Here is a 27,508-nt window from a genome sequence, read left to right on the forward strand (position 1 = left end):
AAAATATTTAATTTACGTACTCAACACTCAAGTAAAAAAAGAAGACAAAAGCAGAACGAATGCTAGAAATTTGATTGTAGATGATAGATAGGTAGGTAATGTTTTTGAATTCCAAAGAAAATTAATTTTTTCATTTAAAATTGATATCAACATTTTCACGTTGGTAGCAGTGATGCACTCAAAATGAAATATTTATATATGTAGTTAGTCTGTGAGCGTGCTATTATAGTCCCATGGCAACTTTTATTATGAAGAAAAAAAAATGTATTTCTTGTATTATTTCCGGTGAATATTTTGAAAACAATATATTTTTAAGTAATACCTACTACGAGGAGTATTTGACTAGGTATATTCGTAAAAATAATCATAAGAATCTCAATACTGACATCTTTTGCTAGTGTGAAAATTTTTGGTATGCAGGTAAAACAGATCGCCATTTTATCTAAAGTGTTACATGGGTGCCATTCATAGATGGCAATAAATAAATTCTTACGTGATGAAAAAAAAGGTGTTTTTAGGTGTGCCTAATTTCACGGTATCAACATTATTTAAAAAAGAATAAGATAAGTTAACATAAAAATCCTTGGTGTGTAGAAAATAATTGAAACAAAATAACTTAAAATCATATCCCTTTTTTTTCAGTAAAGACGCACACCTTCTTGCTGCAGTATTAATTGGATTGTTTCATTGGTAAACTTTATTATCAAAACAGCTGGATAATATTAGCATGCTTCAAATAAATGTTGCAAGGCGCCAAGTGACAGTTGTTGTTGGTCGTTGAAATCCAACATTTAATCAGGAAATACGAGACTATTTCTGATTTTACAGAGTTATTCAGTTTCCATACACATTTCGTGAACTCGTCTTCAATCATTGAACTACGCTTTGAATCGGACTTCAGTTACAATAAGGTAGTTTCCTATTTTTTAAAATTTACGTAAATCCGTGATATGCCTACAAATTATTGAAATAGATTTTGTTCTAATTTGTATGTCCCTCGTATTCGCATCAAGTTCCGATATTTCCAAATCACAATTGCAGTTAATCAGGTCACCTTGAGCATCATATTAAAACATCGAAAACGGTTTATTTGACTTTTACTTTATGCAATAATTTAGTCTCAATGTAGCAATAATTAACATTATCGTTTCATTAGGTAATGTACGCATGCTTTCCTGTATAACGTAAAGTGGCTCTTCATTCAGTTGATTCCCATCCTACATTGGAGATAGGTTGCAATATTCTGTGAAATTATGTGTATTTAAAATTATTTGAGACAAGTTGTTGATTATCAAGTATTCCTCATGTTCTCAAGGGTAGGTAATCATAACTTTTGATATTTTCTTTGTTTTAATAACATATGATTTACGTAACTACGAGTTATCAGAAAAATATTTACGATTGGCTGTACTACAAGAGGGAGTATTTTCAGTTTATATTTTTACCCATTATCATGTGTTTTAAGACCCTTTGTAAATAAAAATTTACTAACTTCATATCAATTTTCAGACTGAATGGTATAATTTGATTTCTTGATTGATATAAGATATTAAATCCATTGTGTCTATTGTATTGTTGTATCTTTTGTATTGTTTTTCGGGATCAACCTTATTCATTTTATTATTTATTATGAACTATACACATCCATTATCATTTAGTTAATTTAAGACATATAAACTAAATATGCTATAAATCCTTGTACATAACAGGCAAGGAGAATTTTCTAAGGCAACTAGTAAATATTTATAAAAATAATAATTTCATTTATAATACTAAATAAAGTATTTATTATTTATTAATAACTTTAATTATAATCCATTTATATGAAAAATTAATCATTATAAATTTTTTGTAACACTATGTTGCACTGTGTATGTATTAACATCAAGTTTTGGTTATTATATTGCTATAAATAAGTGGGTAAAACTTTAAATGAAATAGTCTTCTTGTTTGACTCTTTAATTACATTTGATTTTCTACTATTGTGTACACAATTTTATGCGATTACATTACTTTGTGTACTCACAATTTAATTATTTCATATGTAATCCTTGATGTAACCTTACCTTGAAAATTTCCCTTCCAATTATAAATCACTGTTGCTGCTGAATTTATTAATTGAAATATTATTATGGCATATATATAATCAGTCTTTATAAAGAAGCGATTAGCTTCGAAACCCGTAGACATTATAATTAAGCTATAATAAAATATTTATAGTGATTTTACAACAAAGTTGCATTTTCATTATAAAATGGAAAATCACAAAGTTAGTGCTTCAAACATACATTATATTACTATGGCCTTAAATTTTTAGGTTACATACACTCAAACTTGCTTAAAGCGCAAATTTAAATAACTTTCATTTGGTTAAAGTGAGCCTTTGTAATGTTTGTTCAAACAAAAAATCATCATGTCAATAATGAAATTATACACTTCTAGCCTCTATAAGTCCTATGAGTTACTTACATGCAGGGCTTTTTTTCCATGTAACGCGTTGGAACAGCATTTCCGCACCTTTTTCAGGAAATATATTTTTGTTAATTTTCAAAATCAACTAGGCGAAACAATGTCTGCGCTTACGTAATTACAATCTATATTTATACAATTCATCACAACGATAAAATATGGTATTGTAATGAACTAACTTTTTTTAGTAAAAAACTTGGCATGAAGTGAGTTCCAGGACCTTTTTTGTTTTATAAAAACGCCCTGCTTACATGTAATTATTATTCTTATTATAATTTGTAACTTATTTATATTATTTATTAATTATTATTATTAGTAACTTACATGTACAACATTTTGAGTGTGTCCAAATTTTTGTTCACAAATCTGGATTATCTCCAATTGCAGGAGTTATTTTGCATATTATTTTTTGATATCTCATCAAAGATGAAGAAGAATATGGAAGTCTGGGCATTTACGGGGCTGACGACCGGCAATGCCCAAACTTCCATATTCTTCTTCATCTTTGATGAGATGTCAAAAAATAACTTACATGGAATTGTTCTTAAAATACAATACTTGAACTCATTCAATTTAAATTCATTTTATCAGATAAAATATATACAAAATCATGGTTTGTAACCCCTGCCTTGTTGTGTGTATAACATTTTTTGAGAATTTTGTCTAGCCTAGCACCTGTCTGATGATGTCGGTTACGACGAAACCCGGTCGCTGGCCAAATAAAATTAATGAGGAAAAAACTATGTAGTTGTTATTTTACTATATATGTATCCTATGAAATATATTTTATTTTTCATAAATTTCGCCCATATCTTCTGATAAGCCTCAATCTATATGAGGTTATGTGGATAATCCATAAAAAATATTTATACATACATTCAATATTTATGTGTATATTTCTAATCATTGTATGAGATAACAACATTAAACACATTCTTGTTTTTTTTAAATATAACATATAAAATCATATATAATGATTATTTTTGTATTTTTTACAGAATGTGAAATGGAAAATTGAATACTGCATTAAATGAAAGAAAACACAGCAATATCCTACAACATGGACCATGTAGAAGATGACAATGTTATCTTTCAACAAACGGACTTGTTTTCCAACAGTTTTGGTGTAATGGATGAAATTAGAAAACTAGGAAAATTATGTGACGTCGTTTTAAAGGTAATTTAACATCATTCTTTGTACAACCAATTTAGTGGTCCAATCGGTAAATTATTTACATAACTGTAAAGAAATAACATTTTAGGTGTCTCCAAATCCTTGTTTAAAAAAAAATCTGTATGTGTGAAAAAAATTAAATCAAATCACCTAAAGCGAAATCACACATCACTCACTCCTTTCAACAACGTCATTAATCAAAAATCGTAAAATTTTTGGTGAGCATGTTTTCGGAATCCTTAGAAAATGTACTTTATCCCAGAAAAAGCGGTACATTTTTATCTTAATATTTACCAGCTACTGGGCAGAAAGTGTTGCAAAGAAAGAAAAAGTTGCATTTTGAAGAAAAGGCATTGTTTAATTATTTTTTTAAATAAACTAATTATTTTTCAAATTTTTATTTATTTATTTATTTTATTTTATTTTTATAAATCACAATTTTTAACATATATTAAAAATAAAAATAAAAAGTTATTTTGCAGAGACCCACCAAGCCACCTTGTGTGTCTTGTCGGTGGAGTTCTTTTTGCATACATTTTTTTATTGTTTTTTAACCATTTTAACCTAATATATACACACAAAAAAGGAGAAAAATTAACAATATAATCTTTTTTACAATGTTCATAAAATTAACTCTTGATCATTTACCCATTCCTTTATTTTGCCTTTGTTCCATCTTTTATTTTGACCTCTAACATCCGTCGGCAACAAATTAAAAATGTTCGGAACGATATATTGCAGTGTTCGACTTCCATATTTATTGTTGATTCTTGGGACTATCAGACCTTCGTTTTGTGTAAATCGTGTATCATGGTTGTGTACTAGAAGATTTCGATATTTTTGTCTAGTTTGTTGCTCAACGATGATACTCATCCACAATATTCCACGTACCGGCAGTAATTTTAAATGTTTATATAACAAGATTGGATTGTCCCTTTGATTATATATATGACTGGGTACAATTTTTTTGATTATGGAATATTGCAGATTTTGAACCATTTTTAAATTTGTTTTCGTCGAATGTCCCCAAGACTTAATTCCATATCTTATTAAGGATTCTACTAAAGAACAGTATATAATCTTTAAGGTTGGTTTAGGCAGGATAAAGTACAACTTATAAAAAGTACTCCCTAGAGCCCGCAGACGATCACAGAGTTTTATAATATGCGCATCCCATTTGAACTTATTATCTATACATAAACCTAAATATTTAAATTCGCCCACAAATTCAATCCTATCGCAACTACAATTTTGTTGCTTTTTATTGTGCAAACAGTCAAAATTGTGTGCAATAATATTACCTATCTGTGCAAATTTGTTTGCAAAGTGAGGTGAACTAATAAACATACATTTAGTTTTCTTTGAATTGATTAAGAGTCCAAAATCATGCGCCCATTTTAAAAGCTGATTAAAATCATATTGTAATTTTTCTTTAGCTTCTAATGGATTTTCACTTTCTATGACTAAAGCTGTGTCATCGGCGAACACAAATCTATTTACATATTTAAATATTTTTTTCATCAGTGAGACATATATTATGTACAGTTTTGGTCCTAAAATCGAACCTTGTGGAACTCCAGATAAATATTTTTTGTCTTTACTGAGAACATTTTTGATTCTGATTTTCATTTTTCTCCCCGTAAGATAATTTTTAAAGAAGTTTAGCAATTTTCCCCTTATGCCTATTGATTCTAATATACTGACCAGTTTTGCGTGACATATAGTGTCGAATGCTTTAGTAAAATCTATGAAAATAACAATAATGTGCTTTAAGTTATTTAAACTACAATTAATTTTATCGGAGAATTTTTGCAGCAGGTCATCACAACTGTTTTTCTTCTGAAATCCAAATTGATACTTGTCTATTATTTCAAATTTTTCCAAATATACGTCTAGATGAATCGATACATACTTCTCCAAAATTTTTTCAATTGACGATAGTAATGAAATTGGTCTATAATTATTTACGCATGAGTGGTCTCCTCCTTTATGTATAGGTCTTATTATACTATATTTTAGTTCGTCTGGAATTTGACCACTGTCCATTATTAAATTAATAAGGTGAGTTATAATAGGAGCTAGAAATAAATTATATTTTTTAATGTCGTACATCCTAATGTTATCTATACCTGTTGTTTTTGTGTTTTTCATTGATTTTATAATAATTGCGATTTCGGGCACCTTGGCTCTCGGCAAGTACATGGAGTGTGGTCTATGATCGAGTTCCATCTTGCTAGTTTTAATTACACATTGATGAGTTAGACTATTAACCCCCTCCTCGAAGAAATTTGCGAACTCTTCGGCTACTTCCACAGCTGACTTCGTTTTCATAAAATATTTTTCTAAGACAGTGTCACAGTCCGCTTTATTTTTTCTTCCCATCGCTACGTTTATTTCATTCCATGTAGCTTTGATGTTACTATAGCAGTTTTTAAATTTTTCATTGTAATACGCAGCTTTTGTTTTCAAAATAATCTTATTAATTTTATTTCTATACAGTTTGTATTGCTCTTGAAACCTTGTGTTTTTTGGTGAATTTTTCCATCTTCTCCATAACATATCTCTTATTTTGATTTTTTCTATTAAATCAGGATTTACCCACGCTTTTCTTCCTGTATTATTATCTTTTCTGCTCTTCAATGTTATTTTGCTATTTTCGTATACTTCATTAAAGAATATTTTAATTTTATTATAAAGAATACTTGGATCAGTTTCCGTTAATAAGAGATGCCACTGTATTTTCTTCATATTTAAATCGATATTTTTTTCCGCGAGGTATACATACTGTTCGTGTTTACTTTCTTGTTTTTTCCTGGAAGTAGAGATGGAGACGGCAGTCATGTAGTGGTCAGCAATAGCGCACTCCAGAACACAAGCTTGTAGTAGTACGCACTCCCTATCACGCACATAAATATGGTCCAAACACGAGCTAGTCGTGATCTGTTGTATGACAGCTTCCCTAGTTGTGTCCTTTATGCATCTTGTCATGCCATGTGATGCCATCATATTTTCATATGTCATAACAACGGCATCCTTAGAGTCCATCAAATTTATGTTGATATCACCAATAAATATTATATCTCCTTTTTCTTTAATGTTTTTCAACAGGTTATCAATTTTGTTGATGAAAATTAATTTATTCGTTTTGGGTGGCCTATAAATCGACAACAAAGTAAAAGTTTTTTTGTTTTCTAACGTTAATGTGCCCCCTACGCACTCATACTCACTTTCGAGATCATATTTTGTTTGAGTAAATATTATATTATTTTTTATATAAATAATAATTCCACCACCCTTTCTTTTTTTTCTGCAGTAGTAAAAAGTATTGAATCCTTGAATATTAAATAAGTTAATATCAGTTTCTTTTATGGATATTTCGCATATAGTAATAATATTAATATTATTTATACATTTATTCAAAATAACGTTTAATTCATCCCAATATTTAGCAAGCGATCTTATGTTTAATTGAATGCACGTGATACTATTACTCTGAGTATTTTGAATCCATTTATTCAGACAAGTTGATCGTTCGTATTTCAGGTTACTTATTTCTGCCTCATCCATATAGTCATATAACCAATTGTCAATATTAGCAATATTGTATTTTTGCTTTCGCCCTTTGTTCCATCCTTTTCCTCAACGGGCATTCCGCACTGAAAGCCGTGTGCCCATTTAGACCTTGTGCACAGTTTACACATTTTGGCGATGTCGCCGCATCTTGCTTGCTTTTGCATTCCTGCGCCTTATGTTCCCCTGCACAATACGAGCACGTCAGTTTGCGCTCACAAAATCGTCTAGTATGTCCGTACATTAGGCACTGTAAACATTGCACCAGTGGCGTCTCGTCTTGTACCGTGATTCTTTGGAATCCTATGTTTACCTTTTCCGCCTGTACAAGATCTTTCCAAATAGTTGGATTAGTTTCAGCAACAACATGACATAATAGATCATTTCTAGTGCGTTTTTTGTATTTAATTTTAATGTCCGTTTCACTTATACTTTTTAACTGTTTGTTTTGTTTTATCAAATAATTTATAAAATCTTCTTCTTTGGTGTCATTTAGAACATTTTTAAAAATCAGCAACGGTTTCCTCTGATTAGCTTCTTCCACTTTGATCTTACTGTTTGTGGATTTGTTAATGGCTTGTTTAAGCGTTTTACTATCCTCTTTACTTCCACAACTCATAATAATTTTTTTATTGGCCGTTTTCCTGAACTCTTCCACACCTACGCCTAGTTCACATACATTAATATTTGTTTTTATGACCTTGGCAATTTCGCTGCTATCGTCTTTTGGATCAGTTGATGATATTATGAGTGTGTGTCTTGGTTTACTTACATATACTTTTTTAACTGCGTCCACATAAGATAGAGAATCGCTCGGTTGGGATATCTTATTATCTTTAAATAATAATTGAATTATTTTGCTTTGTTCCAGTACTATATTTTTGAGATCTTTTATTTCCATGCTTAGTTCTGTGACTCGTTCGCTTAGCGTGGACACTATTTCTGACGTAGCTCTGGTCATTTCTACTGTATGGTATATATCGATTTATTTAGCCCAGAATTGCTACAATAATATCACAGAAACCGCCGTATAATCACCTTTTCACTTTTATTATTTTATATAATATAATAAAAACACCTCACAATATACTACCAAGTACTTTATATAATTTATTGTTTACAACTTTACGATTTTATGTATTTTTAATTTAACTTTATTTTTGTGCGTCGTGCTCTTACAAAGGTCGAAACTCAATTGAATGGACAAAAAAAATGGACAAAAAACCTTCAGGTTTTACCTAAAAAGATCTGTTGCACAGTAAAAAGTTCAATAAGTGGCTTGATATTTATTTTTATTACATTTCATTATATTCTTAAACTTTAAAAATGATCTCCTGAAAAATCATGATTTTGATGTATGACATTGTTGAAAGGAGTGTGCGACATGTGAATTATATCATTTATATTTGAGTAGTGTGGTTATCAATCATGGTGAATGTTATATATGATCGCCTAAACCAGTCTGTGATGTGTCTTAACATTTCGTTTTATACTTCTGTGCGTAATAAAATTGTTCATTATCCCTAATATCGAGTGTTATAATATCTTTAACCCTTATCCTTACACAAAGGTGCATAACGCACTGCATCGTATTAACGCAATGTTATCTTGATCATTACTTTTATGGAGGCAAGGTGATCACTCAGAGACCAGTTGAGGGTAATATTAAATAAATTAAATAAAAATAAATGAGTGTAAAAACAATCATTTTTATTTTCACCCCCCCCTGCTGGGAATCGAACCCAAAACCTCCGGCACGGTAACTAAACACGCTAATAATTACACCATGAAGGCGGACATATAAATATTTAACTTTTTATTTTATGCTTCTGTGTGTACTGAAATTATTCACTATCCGTAATATTGAGTAAAATAATAGAGTTCACGTATTGTTGACAAACATGAATTGTGTTTCTAGGTCGGAGATAATTCCATATCCGCTCATCGAATTGTTTTGGCATCCACTGTCCCGTACTTCTATGGAATGTTTACTAACGACATGGTCGAGAGTACAATGAAAGAGATAACAATGAAAGATATTGATCCATCGTGAGTATGCAACTACATATTTGTTTTGATAACCTGCACAGTCATAAACTTTTCAGGTGTTTTTACAAAGATCACAATACTGGTAATGTGTTGTTTTTATTATTTATTTGTTTATTCTCGGAAAAATTCTTTTTATTTTATTTTTATAATCGTATACAGATTTCTGGTCTTCTATTAAAAGATGTCTGCGTATTCACTGCGGATTTTTTAATATTATTTTCTTTACAATAAAACTTTACCTTTTACTACAATCGGTCATAATTATATCTCTATTAAAAACCGTAACTTAAAATTTTTCAGTATTAATAAATAATTACCCTTCTTGCCTACATTATATTTCTTTATCACCAGTGACCATAGGTCTTTTCTTTATTAGTAAATATTTAAATTGCTTAGTGTTGTAAATTAACTACTGATTTAATAAAATTTCGTCTGCCTCCATAGTGTAATGGTCAGCACGCTCGGCTACCGTTCTGAAGGTCCCGGGTTCGATTCCCAAGGGGGGTAAAATAAATATAAGTGATTTTTTCACTGTAATATTTATTTAATATAACCCTAGACTGGTACCTGAAGCGGAGGGCTGATCACCTTTCCTTCATGTGTAAAACGATCAAGATAACACTGCGTTTAAATGATGCAGTGCCCTATGCACCATTTGGGTGCGGATAGGGGTTTTATTATTATTATTAATTATTCATTATCAAAATTGGCTGGACAATATTATTCATATTGTCCACTTTAAAAACTTTATATCATCAAAATAAATTAAAGTTATTAATAATTGTAATAGATATATTTAAAAAAATTCAATTAATTTGACCATAAATAGAAGATGTGTCAGTTACATAATTCTAGGATCTTAATTAAAAAAGCCACTGAATGTGTGCAATTGGTACTGCTTCCACAATTCCCGAATTATTGAAAGTCTAATTTTGTCTGGAATTATTTAAACATTTTTAAAAGAAATTACTCAATTTATTCAGTTTGTTCCGAATGAAATATTGAAAAACAAAATGAATTGGGTACATGCACTGTTTTTAATTGACCTCATTTAAAAACCTCGTTTGCAAGAAGCATTCGAAAATAAGATATTGAAAATGTTGGTTTATAAATAAATCATTTAAAAAATGCCATGCAATATGGCATATTTAACAAAGTAATGTTGATCTGGAATAGCCATATCTATGATTTATATCACTGCTTTTATTTTGAAATTTGTCAAAGCTATAAAGAGTCAAAATAAAATCAAGTTTGTAACATTTATAATTTGATGAAGAGCTCCAACCTCATCGTAAAGCGGCTTGTGGAGCACAGACGGGGACTGGACATATGGTGGCACTGGAGCACAGTGCTGCGTTTGCCAGCGAGCTAATCTTCATCTACATCTCTCCAATATTTTTTTTTCGTTCACCGTTTCTTTTCATTATTTTTATTCTTATTTGTCAATTATTTTTAATTTCATTGTAAAAAAAAATGTTGTAAAACATATATGGCTGACTAAGTATTGCACCCACCACTTAGTCAAGCTGGAATAAAGAGTTATTATTATTATTATTATTATAATTTGTCAAAATATTTTAACATCTATGCTATATAAGATGAACTACATAAAATGCATAATTTTAATAAAAATAAATCTTCTTCTAGCGCTTTGGAGAACCTAGTCAATTTTGCATATACCGGACGTGTTAAAATAAATTTTTCTAACGTGCAGTCCTTGATGGTTGGATCAGCATATCTTCAGCTTAATGAAGTCAGAGATGCCTGCGCTGATTTCTTAAAACACAGGTTAGTTACTTAGCTTTAATCATAAATACATAGTTTTTTTTTTTTTTTTTTTAATTCAAAGCATATAAAAGAGACAACAAAAATCAATCCTGGATAGAAATGGTTATTCAAATAAATTAATGAAATAGGCGTTTTGGTAGATGAAATCATTCAGATTTTTTTTATTACCTAACATTCAAGTGACTCTTAACCTGGCTACGGCTTATACAACACCACTTATCATATTCCTACTTAGGCTCTGACTTTTAAGCCTATTTCTACTTATGAATGGGCTTAATCTTTGGATTTAAATTTACTATAACTTCATGTAATTCTTTAATAAAAAATCGTTATCATATTAAAGGCATGAATTCATTCAATCCAATGATTGCAAGTAAGCATTGAAGTTACTTAGGTGTGTGATTTTTAGTTCTATGATTTTACTTATGCACTAGATATAAACCTTACCTAATACTTCTATACTTATAAATAATTCAGAATGAGTACTTACTTATATTGAGAAATGTTTAAGCCTTTAGCTCTATGCATTAGTTTACAAGAATTTTAACAGATGTCATTGTATTTTATTGCTTATCACATAGACTTGAAATGTAGAAGTTACAAAAATCTATGAATATATACATGCTCAATCACATGCAGAATGGTGTATTTTACACAACCAATACCAAGTTGTAAGCCCTGTAAATCGTGAGACAGTTTAGATACGTATATATAACTGGATACATTTACATATTACTTTTGACCATGCGTTTTCCTTTACGAATTATTATTTTTTCATTAATTGATTTGTCTAGTCCCTTTGTGGTAATGTCTATGTATTTTTTATTTAGGTTTTCTTTGGTAAATACCACAGTGTTTGAAGATGATGCGGAATGCATCAAAACACATGTCACAATAGATTTTAAGGAAAAGTGGTATTTACTAAGCAAAATTTAAATTGAAAATGATCACTTTTTGTTTTGTTTTTGTAACAAATTATTTTATTTCAGATTTCACCCCCACATTGTGATCGGTATTCGGCAGTTTGCAGATACCCTGGGATGCACGGCTCTTGTGGAAGCTTGTGATAAATTTATAGATAGCAATTTTTACGAAATATCCATGTCCGATGAGTACCTTAATATTAGTGTAGAAGAATTGATGGAGATCATAAAAAGAGATGAATTGCACGTATCAAGGTGAATATCATTGCTAACGATGAGATTAATCACCATACCTCTATGAATGTATCTATCATGTACCCCCGACAAAATAAATAATATCATAAAAATAACCCAATTATTGATAATAATAAAAAAATTGTATTTGCTAAAAGATATCAATACAAATCTATAAATCTATCTAAAGAAATATTGGAATGGAATTGTATATTTTTTTATTATATCAGTATTCGTGTTTTATTTTTTTATTAGATTTTAACATCACCTATGTTTGTACTGTTATTTATTTATCTAGCAGATGCAAATTGTAAAAATAAATATTAAAAATTTTGAATAATTTATACACCGCCATTTTCATAAAATACTACCTCAAGGACTCTAATGTGAAATTTTATCATGTTTAAGAAACATCAAATGTTTACTGTATTACGTATGTAATTTATTTCTGATAAATATTATTAATTTACTGTCAGAAGCTTGCATAAATCCATATTAAAAGTGAATTCTTTAGAAATATTCTTTTACTTCTTAATTTTGAATTAATTTTTCATAATAATTTATTCTGTTTTCAATTTTCTGTTCATGTAAGCCAGCATTGATTTTATGTTCTCTTCCCATGCGCCACATATCCATATTAGCACTGATATACTAGAAATTTTATCGTAGGTGCAGGAATATGGCAAGTAAACACAGTACGAGATAACTCGTAGTCGCAGTCCTAGTAAAGAATGCTATAGTAAAGAATGCAACTCGTAGGAGTTATCTCGTAGTTGGTCATTTAGCTATTTCAGATGTAATAAAGTTTGAAGATATAATGCACAAGTTATAAGCTAATTTTTCCCCTCTTTTTGCTGCATACCATACAAACCTTAACTATTTTTATACTTACTTATTTTCTTTTTCAGTGAAGAACAGGTATTTGAAGCAGTCATGAAATGGGTCCGCCATGACTCCGAAACCAGGTCACCCTATCTGTCCAAGTTGCTGTCCAGGGTTCGTCTCCCTCTGCTGACTCCGCATTACCTTGTGGACAGGGTTGCCACTGAAGAGCTGGTCAGAGTGTCACACCAGTGCAGGTAAAGAATGCCATCAGGCTAATTTTATTTAAAATTCATGTGTAATTTTTATCATTCCAACATAATTGTAAGTTGGAATAATAGCTTGTATTTTATTAATTATATAAAGTTGAACCTTTTTTATACTTTCATTTTCATTTATTCCAACCCTTATCCGCACCCCAATGGTGCATAGGGCACTGCATTATATAAACGCAGTGTTATCTTGATCATTAACACATGAAGGAATGGCGATCAGCCTTCCGCTTCAGGTACCAGTCCAGGATAATATTGAATAAATATTAGAGTGAAAAAATCACTTAAATTTATTTGGCCCTCCCTGGGAATCGAACCCGGGATCTCCAGTACGGTAGCCGAGCCTGCTGACCATTACACTACGGAGGTGGACTTTTATACTTTAAATATTAAAATCAAACACTGATTGTTAGGGTCTACTAAATATTGTATTTTTATTTGCAGTATTTAGTTTGATAATCCCTTAATAAGACGAAACGATTTACAATTATTTAATTTTTTATTTTTGTTTTTTAAAATAAAAAACACAACTTTATTGACCCTTAAGGGTGTTTGTCCACTATGTGGAATTACACAGAATTTTACCGTCCGGCACGGCAGTTAGCATTTTAAAACAACTATTGGCTTGTGCTTTTGTCCATCTTTTTTCAGATTAATGCTCTTGATTGGTGCGTGAACACGCTGCGCCTAAATTCGATCATGCTAAACTGTCGTAGTCGCTCTTATTTTTCAAAACCGGATTGCCGGACGGTAGTGGACAATCGCCCTTACAGTATTTGATTTTAATATTTAAAATATAAATTATGGAGTTCTACAAATTAAATGCCAAATTAATGAATTAAATTTATGTATTTATTTTAAATCAAACACAGATTTTTTGAGTCTACTAAGTTGTATTTTATTAACATTCGTTTGATAATGCCCTAACAAGGCGAAACAATTGTCACAATATAATTTTTTATGTGTTTTTTGTTAATAAAATACAACTTAGTAGACTCAAAAAATCTGTGTTTGATTTAAAATAAATACATAAATTAAAATGGAGTTCTACAAATTAAACGCCAAGTCAATAAATAATGAATTAAACCTTTTTTATTTTCACATGTAACCCATGGATGCAAAAAGCTATAATAATATAGTAAATAAATTGGCGCAAAAACCTTAATTTTATAAGTATGTCAATGTTTGAGGTGATCTAGTTTATTTTATGAATTTATTAATCCATTTTATACTTACGTGGTAGTGAAATCACTGTTCAATATTCATTATTTCAACTTATGTTAATTATTTAAATATGAATGAATTAAAATTCTGGTGGGACATTTTTTCCCACAAAAAAAAAAATTATGAATGCGTATTTGAGTAACCCATATTTATTTTTAATGTACTGCCTATTTTCATACCAATGATGATAAATCATGTCTAATGAAAATGTATTTTTATAAATTATTTAATTTTTATCAAATGCTAAATTTATTGAACTAATTACTACTAAGGCCCAGTATTTGATATGTCGCAACTTAATTTTCTCTGAATCCAAGTAACATTTTACGTGGTTGATTTTTTTTCTTCTTAAAACACCGTTTTAGTATTAAAAAAAATAGTTTTCCTTCAAAATAATTATATGGTTTTGAAAGAAAAGACTTATTAAAAGATAAGGAGTTAAAAAAATGTAAAATATTTTTTTTCTGGATATATTTAAAAAAATATATACAGATATTTTAAAAAAACAATGAAATCCTATATGTATTCTTAAAAAATTGAGCGTGTACAGACGTCCAGCCCTAAGCACGGCCAAGCGTGTTGCATTTGAATGCTTGAGATCTAGGCCTTAACACTCTTCTTTTCATTCATCGTTCACTTTGCGTAATACCCGTTAAAACTTTTAAGTGATATTATACAAAGTGAACAATGAATGATAAGGAGAGTGTTATATTACCATACCACAAGGTTATTTAATTTATAATATGTAATTATTTTTCATTCCAGAGATTTGTTAGATGAAGCACGGGACTATCACCTGATGCCCGAAAGACAGTTCTTGATTCAGGGCAATAGAGCTAAACCCAGGACAGTTGTGTGCGTCACGGGAGTCATCTATGCCGTTGGAGGGCTCACCAAAAATGGTACGCAATATTGACACATTTCCCTCCAAAGATATCATTTTTACCCACTTCTTTCTGACACTTTACGCCATGAGCAAATTTGACACTTTTATAAATTTTATATGTATATTTTATTTATTTTTCCATGACAAGCATATGTGACTTTTTTTATGAAAGATATTAATAATAAATTTGGATAATTTATATAGCGCCATTTTCGTAAAATACTACTTCAAGGACGTTCAAAGATAATTAGATAATTACCTTGTGTATGTGTTTTACACCATATAGGCATATTATTTTTTGATTTGGTATTAACTTTGAGGAATAACATTTAAATATGACTAGTTTCAAGATGTTCTCATCAAGAGGTGAAAATGCAATTTGAGACTAAGTTTGTATTTTTACCTGTCTATGAAAACATCTGTAATTCTCGTAACTGGTTGTGTTTACATTAGCAAATGCAAAATGTTGTCTTGAACAAGTATTTTTTCCAATATTTTTGGACCATATTAACATACTTTTATTTACTAATCTATATCTGCTTCGTATGTGGAGTATATGGACTGCACAGACACCATCCTCTGTCTGCTCCTTTGTATCCTCCCTAGTCAAGGCAGCAGTGGATGTCCTGGGTGGCAGGAAGCTGATGCCTTGTAAAAGAAGCAAACTTTGATGGCGGCTCTTGGAAGGCATGCAAAGTGCACCCTAGACAATATTGCCTCTTCTTGATGGCAGTTGTGACCATAGGTTGCTATGTCCTATGCCTTATCTCCATTCCATTTATATGCATACTATCAAGATATCAATCAATTAGTACTTTGAATTATCTCGACTAGTAACAAAATGGTGTATAGTTGTGATGGAGTCTTCTGTTGTTTAGAAATGTTTCTCAAGGTTTGATAAGGGTAAATTAAGAAACAACAGTAATTTTTTTTAAAGTTTATTTATATTTAAGCGATACACATCTTTATATTATTTAATAAATTAATCTGCAAAAAATTTACTTCAAAATACAAAACATTTCACTGACAGCAAATTAACAAAAGATGAAAATAGAATATCGATACAATTACAGTGTTGATAATGCCTACAAATAAAATTGATCCAAAAAAAAGTTTGACTGCCATCTATGGGCAAACTGAAGGATTCATGTACCTGATCAAACAAAGATGCTTAGTAATGTATGGGAAAAAGTATAATGTAACAGACTACTTAGATCAATAGGTAGAGCAGCAATCCGACATTCAATGCTCCAAGTTTCAAGTCCTGGAGTAGAGAGATACTTTTTTTTTTTAGATATAATAATTTCCTTTTTTAACGCTGGGTTACTCAACTATCCTACAGGTGATATTGTTACTAAACATTGGTAAAAAAAAACACGACCAGAAATTAATCAGGAATAAATAAGATTATGAAAAACTTTTACTAATTTTGTCCGCCTCCATAGTGTAGTGGTTAGCGCGCTAGGCTACCATGCTGGAGGTCCCGAGTTCAATTCCCAAGAGGGTCAAAATAAATATTAGTGATTTTTCAGTCTAATATTTATTTAATATGACCCTGGACTGGTACCTGAAGGGGAAGGCTGATCACCTTTCCTTCGTGTATTTAACAATCAAGATAACACTGACTCTATACAATGCAGTGCCCTCTGCACCATCGGGGTGTGGATAAGGGTTAGAAGAAGATTTTTGAAGTAATAGTAATTTTCTTTGAGTTTATAAGATCACAATAATGAAAAAAAAATTAAGGTACTGTAAAATAAAGGGCGCAGGAACGATATTGAACGTTGTTTTTTTCAGGAATTGTCATTTTGCCGTCGTAATTTTTACAATAGTATTCTAGGGTTAAAAAAATAGATATTTTGATTTAAATTATTTTTGTAATTTAGGTGATTCACTCTCGACCGTGGAGGCGTACTGCCCATCCGTGGGGCGCTGGTGCCCTGCGGAGCCCATGTCCACCCTCAGGTCCCGGGTGGGGGTGGCGGCCCTGCGAGGGAGGCTGTTCGCCCTGGGTGGTTACAACGGGGCCGAACGGCTGGCCACCGTGGAAGCCTACGATCCGCACACTGCCAAATGGTCACGCGTGGCGCCCATGAGCTGTAAAAGAAGGTATAATAGGGTATTATCACTCAGGAGAAATATCTTATTTAACATACTCAACCTATAAAGGATTGTGTACTCGTTTTGTGTTTATAAAGGTGAAGACTGACCGGAGCATTTCGTCGTAACATAGCGTCGTAACATCGTTCGCGGCGAGCATCAGCGAGCATCCGAAACTATGGATGGAGCGCTCGGCTTGGTGTACTGACTGCCTGAATGCTCGCATCGTAACTTGTTACGTTATGACGAAATGCTCCGGTCAGTCTCCACCTTAACAGTCGATATAATCAATATTTTCATTCATCATTTTCTTTTGCAAAATTCGCCTTCATAAGTTAGTAACGAATGAAGTCACAGAAACAAATCTACACTACTGCTATTACAGGTCTATAAAACAGATAAATAAAAGGATACGTCCCATAACACATCAGATGACATAAAATTTGATGACGTATAGCGGTGTCCATTTTTTGTTTTATTAAAATATCTACAGTTTATACCTTCATATCTCCCTTACTTCTCTACAGATTTCAATAATGATGTTACTGATAGTCTTGTGATTTTTCATATTAATTTACTAGCCAATTACACATCATGAGAATGATCCATTAACACATTATTGTCAAATGGTTTTTTCATCAACTCCGACTCTAATTATACTCAGACAGTCTGCCGTCCGACTCTCAGTTTACTAATCACAAGTAACCGCTAACCCAATTCTGATCTGTACAATGTTTTTTGGCGTCTCTCGCGCTCTACCAAAAGTAAGCAAATGGAACGCTTATAAGCTTCTCCTCCTCTGTACTAACAGTATGTAAAAGATGCTTTTAAGCATTTCCTGCAAACAATGCCTTACTTTTATATAAACTTAAAAATCCAAACAAGTCACAAAAAATTGGCTGGTTGGATAGATAGCTGGAAGATATTGCTTCTTAGCTAAAAGTCCGCCAATGTACTTTTTTTCTGTACAAGTTAAAATAAATAAAAAACAAAAACAAAAATAGGGCATGTCGATTATTTACTATCAACAAATAAATTTCAGCGCTGTTGGTGCTTGCGCTCTGGGCAACCATGTCTACGTTTGTGGTGGATACGATGGTTGTACATCTCTAAATACAGTAGGTAAGTTCATATTTTTCAAAATATCTGATGTCTTTTTGCTAAATTATTACTACTTCTCCACTATTATTACTATCACCGTCACGCCATTGGCCATTCTCATTCTTTTCGCCTGTTCACATTTGCCAAATATACTTTCTTAGTCATTCTCTCACTATCCATATGTCCTAACCACCTTATAGATCTTTTCTTCATGTTTTAAGTTATCCTTAGTTCAGTCTTACATTCCTTTCTAATATCTTCATAACATTATTTAGGTATTAAAGATGGTTATTTTTATGGATTTTTTAAATCATAATCGTTACGCTTGGCCTGTTTAATTAATATGTAGACTGACGTCATAAAACAAAATGTACTTTATATAGATTTTACGTATCTGGGTATCCTTCAATATATTTACCTTCCCGACGCACACACTTATCCTAATTGTGTTTCCACTTTTGGAAACAGTCATGGAACGCTGCTTTTGTGATGTCCTTTAGCTTTGTCGCATTTGCCTTAATCTCGGGAATCTTTTCAAATCTTCTTCCTTTCAACGGTCTTTTGAGTTTGGGGAACAAGAAGTCAGAAAGATCAAGATCAGATGAGTAGAGAGAATAGCGAATAGGCTGGAGCATTGTCGTTCATCAGCTTAGCCTATTCAGGTTTCAGTTTTGTAACAAGTTTATAACTTCTTAATAAAATACATTTAGTTTTATGACGCCAGTCTACATATTAATTGAACAGGCCAAGTATGTTATCATAGAAGCTATAAAAGCATTGTTTGCGTTATTTTTTACAGAACGATACTCTCCTTCAACCGATATGTGGGAAGTGGCAGCTCCCATGAACCGGTTCAGATCTGCAGGTGGAGTTGCTGCGCTGAACGGTTGCGTGTGGGCTCTCGGAGGCCACGACGGTCTCTCCATATTCGATTCCGTAGAGCGATGTGATCCATGTACGCCATTTTGGGTCAAACAGAAACCTATGCTAACTAGAAGGTAAGCTCAATTTTAACTACCCTACCTTTGGGTTTTTATCCAAAAAGTATGTGAAAAAACATCGGATTTTTTTTCATAAGTTATCTCGATAACAATACTTATTTACAATGCACCACTACACTAAACCAAACCACTACACTACAGAGATAAAACAATGGTGGAAATTCCAAAACAAAGTATACAAAAAAATTATAATTCATCTATTACAACTGAGCTATTTTACATTAATTAATTTGGCAGTCATTTCGTGGTAATATCTATCCATTTTCAATTTAAGTTTCACTTGGTAAATATCAACATTTCTTAAAATCTATGGTGTTTGAAAATGATGCGGAATGCATTGAAACACGCATCACGATGGATTTTAAGAAATAGTAATATATACCAAGTAAAACTACATAATTACAATGTGAGTAATAGTCAGCGCGTTCTGGAGGTCCCGGTTTCGATTCCCAGGGGGGTCAAATAAGTGATTTTTTCCTTGTAATATTTATTCAATATTACCCTGGACTGGTACCTGAAGCGGAGGGCTGATCACCTTTCCTTCATGTGTAAAAAATGATCAAGATAATACTGCGTTTAAATGAACCAGTGCCCTTTGCACCATTGGGGTACGGATAAGGGTTTAGTTATTATAAAACTACATTATTAAAAATTACATAAAATCTTCTGGTCTATATTATAGTTACATAAGTAAGGAAAAATTGTACACATAACCCTCAATTTATACAAACCCTTTATGCTATAGATATATTTTTGCATAGTGATAGCTATCTTTATTTGTATTTTTTATCATAATGTAGTAATTTTAAATCTATTTGCAGATGTCGCTTGGGCGTGGCGACATTGAACGGCAAGCTATATGTGTGCGGGGGCTACGATGGTTCCACGTTCCTGCAGTCTGTCGAGGAGTACGATCCGATCAACAACCAGTGGAGGTATCTCGCGCCCATGAACCTGATGCGGTCCAGGGTGGCCCTGGTGGCCAACATGGGAAAGCTTTGGGCAATCGGAGGTTGGTAAAAAAATAACCCTTATATGTATTCTGTAAAGTCTGTCTGAAGACTTGAAGAAGAGTGTTACATTCACCTTTCTCTACACATGATTGGCAATCACACTACTCAAATTTGGAAATTATACCTTACTATGACCCTAATTATACTCAGTCTGCCGCCCAACCCTCAGTACACTAATTACAAGATACCGCAAACTCAATTCCGATCAGTACAATGTTTTTTTAGCATCTCTCGCGCTCTACCAAAAGTAAGCAAATTGAACGCTTATAAGCGTCTCCCTCTCTCTACCAACAGCATGTAAAAGAGGCTTTTTAGCATTTCCCGCAAATAATGTGTTAATAAAAAATTCGCCTTTGAATTCCGCTGGCAAAAAATGGGATGAGTTACGATGGAATCTAATACATATCGCTCACTCCTTTCAACAACGTCATATATCAAAAATCTTTATTTTTTAGGAGATCGTTTTTAAGGTTTAAAAATATAATACAATGTATTAAAAATAAAAATCAAGCAACTTATTGACCTTTTTACTGTGCAACAGATCTTTTTAGGTAAAACCTGAATGTTTTTTCTCCATTTGAAAAATATTTAGTATATTTAAAAAAATAATAAAACAATACCTTTTCTTCAAAATGCAAAAACAACACTTTCTGCCCTGTACTGGGTAAATATTGAGTTAAAAAGATGCCGTTTTTGCTGGGATATAGTACATTATCTGGGCATTCCAAAAGCATAACTGAAAATTGTCAATTTTTGATATATGACGTTGTTGAAAGGAGTGAGCGATATATGACCTATTGTATGCTAATTGCTGTATTTGTTTATTTCAGGTTATAACGGTGAAACAAATCTTAGTACTGTGGAAATGTATGATCCTTTATTAGACACCTGGTCCTTTGTTGCTTCCATGTGTGCACATGAGGGTGGTGTAGGGGTCGGTGTCCTCCCAACAGCTTAGTAAAATAAAAAAACTGTGATTGAGGAGCATTTTCACTATTTTTGTTTGGTAGGTATGTTATTTTTTAACCTTCCCCTCCCAGTGAAATGTATTTACTAAAACTTGACTTTAAAAATGAGAATATCAATACAAAATATAATAGATACTGGCTCAGAATTTTTGTATTCCTCTGTAATACTTTTACATGTTACATAAAAGTATTATAATATAAAGGTATTCATTTGCAGCGACGGAAATAAATAAATTGTAAAAAAAAATTGGGGATAGAATCACATGTACACAAATGTTTCTCAACGTATGCCGCACTTTACGTACACGCGCACGCTGCTTCATACTGTTTCCGACAATCTCATTTTAGTTGCGTGGTCGTTCAGAGTGGTCGAGCCGGTACGCTAGCTATGGCAGCTACTTGCGATGTATTTTTTTATCTTTTTTAGATACTTACCATAGCCAATATTGCAAAATTGATACATTTCAACTTCAACTATGCTCAATAAAAGCAACATTTTGGAATATTTACATTTTTCCCATTTTTAAATAACATTTTCATGTGGTGTACAAATTACATATCACTGGTGCACGCGGATGTTTTGAGCACTGTAAGGGAAGGGTTAAAGATCTTTTCATTTCTTCTTTACATCATACTTGTGTTAACTTTCTATGTTAAACTCTTGATGAGCTATTACTAATATTCCTCCGTAATACTTTTACATGTTACATAAAAGTATTATTATATAAAGTTATTCATTTGCAGCGACGGAAACAAATAAATTGTAAAATTAAATTGAGGATAGAATCACAAATACACAAACGTTTCTCAGAGTATGCCGCGAGTTTAGTTGTAAAATCTGTGGTTTTCGATATTAAATATATGACTTTTATCAAACCTATTTGCAGTGTTTCTTAAAGTTGAAGGATAATTATCTTCAAAATGCATGATTAGAGTTCATACCTTTAGACATCTTTAAAAAAATTGCATCTCATCCGTGGGGTGAATAATCCAGAATCCGATTTAATAATAATATTAATATGAGTACTTAAACTTGTCAGTAAATAAGTGTCCTTATTAAGAATATTAGAGAAGTATGGGGTTATAAAAACATAATACAGAAATTCTCTTGGCACATCATGATTTAACTGGTAGTGTCTGTTATTTGACTTTTTTTTTAAATATCAGATTTGAAAATTGCTGCATGTTTTGTGTATATTTTTAAATATTTTTTAGTGGGTTAAATGTATTTTTCATTGATTTATGTGAGCCATGTATCACTAATACTCACACATGGCAATATGTAAGTTAAAACTTTTATTTTTATGTTATGGGTAGTAGCTGTAGTCCTTGTATGTACTAAATTTATTACTTTATGGCAACTTTATCTTAAACATATTTGTTTTTATATGATTATTTTGTGATTTTAAGAAAAAACTTGTTAAGTCATAATTCAGCAAAAATATTATATTTTTGCCTCATTATTTAAAAATGTTTGCTCTTTTTGCTAATAAATTTGTCTTTTTAGAGTACGAAATGACCTATGTTTATTAAAAAAATTGCATCAAATATTTAATAAAGCTCTTAACTAAATATACTAAAATAATGAATTGTATAAATATTCAAATGTCAATCAAATTTGTACACTGCAATGGTCATTATTGCAACTCTAACAAAACTGACAATTTTTTCCCAACCATAATGTTTGCTTTTATATATCGCTCAATCTTTTCAACAACGTCATATATATGTATCAAAAATTGTCAATTTTTAGTTGTGCATGTTTTCGGAATGCCCAGAAAATGTACTATATCCCAGCAAAAGCGCCATATTTTTAACTTAATATTTACCAGCCACAGAACAGAAAGTGTTGTTTTAATATTTTGAAGAAAGGGTATTGTTTAATTATTTTTTTAAATTTGTTAAATATTTTTCAAATGGAGGAAAAAACGTTTAGGTTTTACCTAAAAAGATCTGTTGCATAGTAAAAAGTTCAATATGTGGCTTGATATTTGTTTTTAATACATTTTATTATATTCTTAAACTTTAAAAACAATCTCCTGAAAAATCAAGTTTTTTGATATTTGACATTGTTGAAAGGAGTGAGCGATATGTTATATATAATATTTGACTAGTCAACCAATTCCACCTGTAATACTGAAAACTTTGTTATTCATTATTTTTTATACCACTTAAGCAAAATGCACAACTGACATGGTGGCGCAAGTTTTTTCGCTTTCAGATCAACTGTATAATGCATTTTCATTTTGAACAATGCTGCTGCGTACTATTAGTCAAAAGGGTCATCGCAACATCCATTACTTTGTAGTGTTGGAATGTATACTTATAATTTAAGGTGGCGGGTCGTAATCATTGTTTTTTTTTATATCCCTATGTTAAATTATAAGTATGTATATATGCCAAATATTTGTGAGGCATTCTGTTCTCCTATTTTATCTCTGGAAGGGAAACAATTAAAAGATTTGTGAGCCAAAAACTATTATTATAATAATCATTTATGTTATTTTCATTAACTCTCAAAATTTGCATGATGTTATGATTTTTTTGAAATCTTGATTTGTAATTTTTAAAATGATATATATTTTGTTGAATTATTATGAATATAAAATTTATTTTCCAATACTCAATATGATGCCAAAAAATTGTACTATCTATTACCTTTATTAAATATTTTTGTGTTTTGAAAGTAATGCTTGCTTAAAAAAGAGCTTTTCCCTATATTTTTATTGCATTTTAATTTTCGTACTGGTCAAAAGTGAACAATTGATCTTCGTATTCTTTTGTTTAAATTTATCATATACTGTGATATAAATTAATTAGACTTAATAAATGTAAAGTACATGTATGTTTGTCCTTTGAAATAAGCAATAGTGGATGCCGCAAATTTTTCTCAATTTATTTTTAAATCCTGTAAAAGTATGTGTGCCGCTTTGAGGATTGGTTGAAAAATTTACAGCACTGAGAAGTAAACGTAAGTCTGATGTTTGATTATTCTTCAACATGTACATTCAATAAAGCCATTATCCTTCTCAGTCCTTTAACATACTACCCCATATCCGCTATGACATTATTTTAGAGCCTATTTTTCTATCGCTATTTTTGTTTAGAGATTTGTAAAAAGGTGGAGATCTGACAATAGCATATCAGGTGAATAAGGCGGAAGGCTCAACTGAAAGCCAATGGCATGTAGTGCAGTCACCGAAACCGTCACTGTGTGAAATAATGCACTGCCATAGTGTCACAACACTCATTTATTCAATATTCCGGGTATTTCATCAAAAGATTTATTTTAGAAAAAATCTTTCATTAAAATATATTGTTTCACAAAACATAACTAAGTAAAAGTAATCTTAATATGAGTCCGCCTGCATAGTGTAGTGGTTAGCGCGCTAGGCTATCATGCTGGAAGTCCCGTGTTCGATTCCCAAGAGGATCAAAATAATTATTAGTGTTTTTTCAGTATAATATTTATTTAATATGACCCTGGACTGATACCTGAAGCGGAAGGCTGATCACCTTTCCTTTGTGTATTTAACGATCAAGATAACACTGCTTCTATACGATGCAGTGCCCTATGCACCATTGGGGTGCGGATAAGGGTTAGAAAAAGAAGAAGAAGAATAGTTTCATATACTCTTAATTTTAGAAATTCCAAAAAACTACAATTCATTCCAAGAATGACTAGCAGTAAAAGGTTAAAATTATCTTTATCAATAACGAATCAAAACCGTCTAGTATATTTTTTTTCTAGGGAGTGCAAAATTTTTCAGCCAACCCTCATATTTTGATATCGTTTTAATTAAAAAAAAAAGCTTTACAACATGTTATGCATCTATATCTATACTTTTATGCCATGAAAAATAAAGCTTGCTGTAGTGTTTTATACATGCTGATGAATTCATCTGATTTTTATTTTTAAAAATCATTTTGGAATCGCTTATAATTTTTTATCATGCTTTGTCTTAGAGAAGTTCTTATCCTAATAGAAACACTATAGTCAGTTAATATTCTATCTATAAAGGGCATTAAATGTATTTTTTTGTTATTTTTATTATTTAAGTATTCATAATTTCATAATGTAATGATAGACTATTAGTTCACTGGACAAAGCACCTGACTTGACATCAGCGGGACTGAGGTTCGAGTCTTGGAGCAGGTGTTCAAAGATTTTCAGTGACAAAGTGAAAAATTCATATTTGCTACATGTTTCACGATTTTCCCTTTTAATTTGTATATAAATATGTTATGTACATATCGCTCACTCCTTTCAAGAACGTCATAAATCAAAAAACTTGATTTTTCAGGAGAACGTTTTTAAAGTTTAAAAATATAATACAATGTATTAAAAATAAATACCAAGCCCCTTATTGAACTTTTCACCGTGCAACAGATCTTTTTAGGTAAAACCTGAAGGTTTTTTCTACATTTGAAAAATATTTAGTATGTTTAAAAAAATAATTAAACAATACCTTTTCTTCAAAATGCAAAAAGAACACTTTCTGCCCTGTAGCGGGTAAATATTAAGTTAAAAATATGCCTCTTTAACTGGGATATAGTACATTTTCTGGGCATTTCGAAAACATGCACAACTCAAAATTGACGATTTTTGATTTATGACGTTCTTGAAAGGAGTGCGCGATATGTATAAAATATTTTGACAATTTTTGCTATTGCTCTATTCTCTGATGAATTTAGAATTTCTGTTTTAATGGCAATTCAAATGTCAAAAAAAATATTATCATCAAATTTTCAAATCTATAATTTTAAAAGCATTTTTTTACTAATAAATAATTTAAAAAATTGAAGTTTGTAAAATAAATATTTTAAAATGTAAAAAAAAAATGCCAACATCATCTGTGTTATTTTAGAGATATATTGAGTGAAATGGATGACATTTTGTATGTATTCTTGGTTTGTATAATGAAATCATGAAAAAAAATTCCAATATTTAAAAATCGCATTTGTTTATATGAATACATCCATTTTTCATTATTATAGAGGATTATAAATTTTCCATGAGGAAAAGAACTGAAATTTATATACAATGCGTATTAGGGAATAAAAACAGTTTTTTTTCTCACACATTTTTTTTAGTAATCTGCATATTCAAAATATATTAAATGCTTTTGACTATCTGTAATATGAATAAATAATCCATAGTAGTATTGATTTAAAATTGTAAAAAGTTATTGATTTTATGAAACTGTTTTACTATAAAATTAAAATTACTTCATATCGATTGCCCAGTATAAAAGAGTAACAAGCCTGAAAATTTAGAAAACTTAGTATACAATGATCCATCAAGATGAGCTCTTGCCAGTTATGTAAATAACTCCAAAATCCTTGAAGCGTTAAGAGTCAAAAAATCCATTTGAAATTTTGAGATGTGCAAAACGTTCCCAGTTTCAAAGAAAAAACTTTGGAATCGTTTCCATTTACATCTTGCAATTCATTTTATAATACAGTAAAACCTCAATATAACGGACCTATATTTAACACACTTCGGATATAATGGATAAAAATACTTTCAATAAATATTATAAGTACTTTTCATAATTTAAGAGAGTTGATTATAAAAACTAACAGTAAACATCAATAGTCCAAACAATCTTGATTCCTGATTACCGAAAGCAAGTGCATCGATATCAAACAGCAATATCACTTCACAAAGAGTGTCTGAAGACAGTACATAAATAGATTTTTTGTTGTTTTGTATTGTTTATTTATATCTAAATAGTGTTCAGTCGGGTTGTGGTTCCGTGGTTAGTGTCGCGGACTCTTGAGTCTCGGTTCGAACCCACTCTACCATAATTCTATACTTATTTCAAATAATGAGCCGCTTAGGCTCACAGAAAAAGTATGAAATATTTGTTAAAATAATAAAAACACAAAACACAATTTTATTTTAAAAAAA

General features: G+C 31.0%; 1 protein-coding gene across 3 annotated transcripts; it reads left to right on the forward strand.

Moving 5' to 3' along the window:
- Positions 1-230: 230 nt before the first annotated feature.
- On the forward strand, positions 231-27,508 carry KLHL18 (Kelch like family member 18). Of its 3 annotated transcripts, none has more exons than XM_088269298.1 (13): positions 231-285; positions 643-911; positions 3,468-3,646; positions 9,132-9,262; positions 10,910-11,050; positions 12,040-12,228; positions 13,116-13,286; positions 15,291-15,427; positions 17,298-17,520; positions 18,554-18,633; positions 19,412-19,610; positions 20,435-20,625; positions 21,457-27,508. In XM_088269298.1, the coding sequence occupies exons 3-13, from the start codon at positions 3,500-3,502 to the stop codon at positions 21,582-21,584; spliced, it is 1,737 nt and encodes a 578-aa protein (XP_088125424.1). In that variant the 5' UTR covers positions 231-285; positions 643-911; positions 3,468-3,499; the 3' UTR covers positions 21,585-27,508. The 3 variants fall into 3 exon arrangements, with proteins under 3 accessions (XP_088125424.1, XP_088125423.1, XP_088125425.1); XM_088269297.1 differs by having other exon boundaries at positions 237-420; XM_088269299.1 differs by lacking the exons at positions 231-285; positions 643-911 and adding an exon at positions 1,223-1,316.

The sequence above is a fragment of the Brachycentrus maculatus genome, unplaced genomic scaffold (assembly GCF_059751285.1).
Source record: "Brachycentrus maculatus isolate JH-2025_06_01 unplaced genomic scaffold, ASM5975128v1 h1tg000344l, whole genome shotgun sequence".
Lineage (NCBI taxonomy): Eukaryota > Metazoa > Arthropoda > Insecta > Trichoptera > Brachycentridae > Brachycentrus > Brachycentrus maculatus.

What these genes read in the sequence shown, in the direction of transcription:
- KLHL18 (XM_088269298.1), top strand. Translation starts at nt 3,500, where the DNA reads ATGAAAGAAAACACAGCAATATCCTACAACATGGACCATGTAGAAGAT. An exon ending in TACATCTCTAAATACAGTAG is followed by an intron (nt 18,634 to 19,411) that starts GTAAGTTCATAT and finishes TATTTTTTACAG; the next exon opens with AACGATACTCTCCTTCAACC. An exon ending in AAAGCTTTGGGCAATCGGAG is followed by an intron (nt 20,626 to 21,456) that starts GTTGGTAAAAAA and finishes TGTTTATTTCAG; the next exon opens with GTTATAACGGTGAAACAAAT.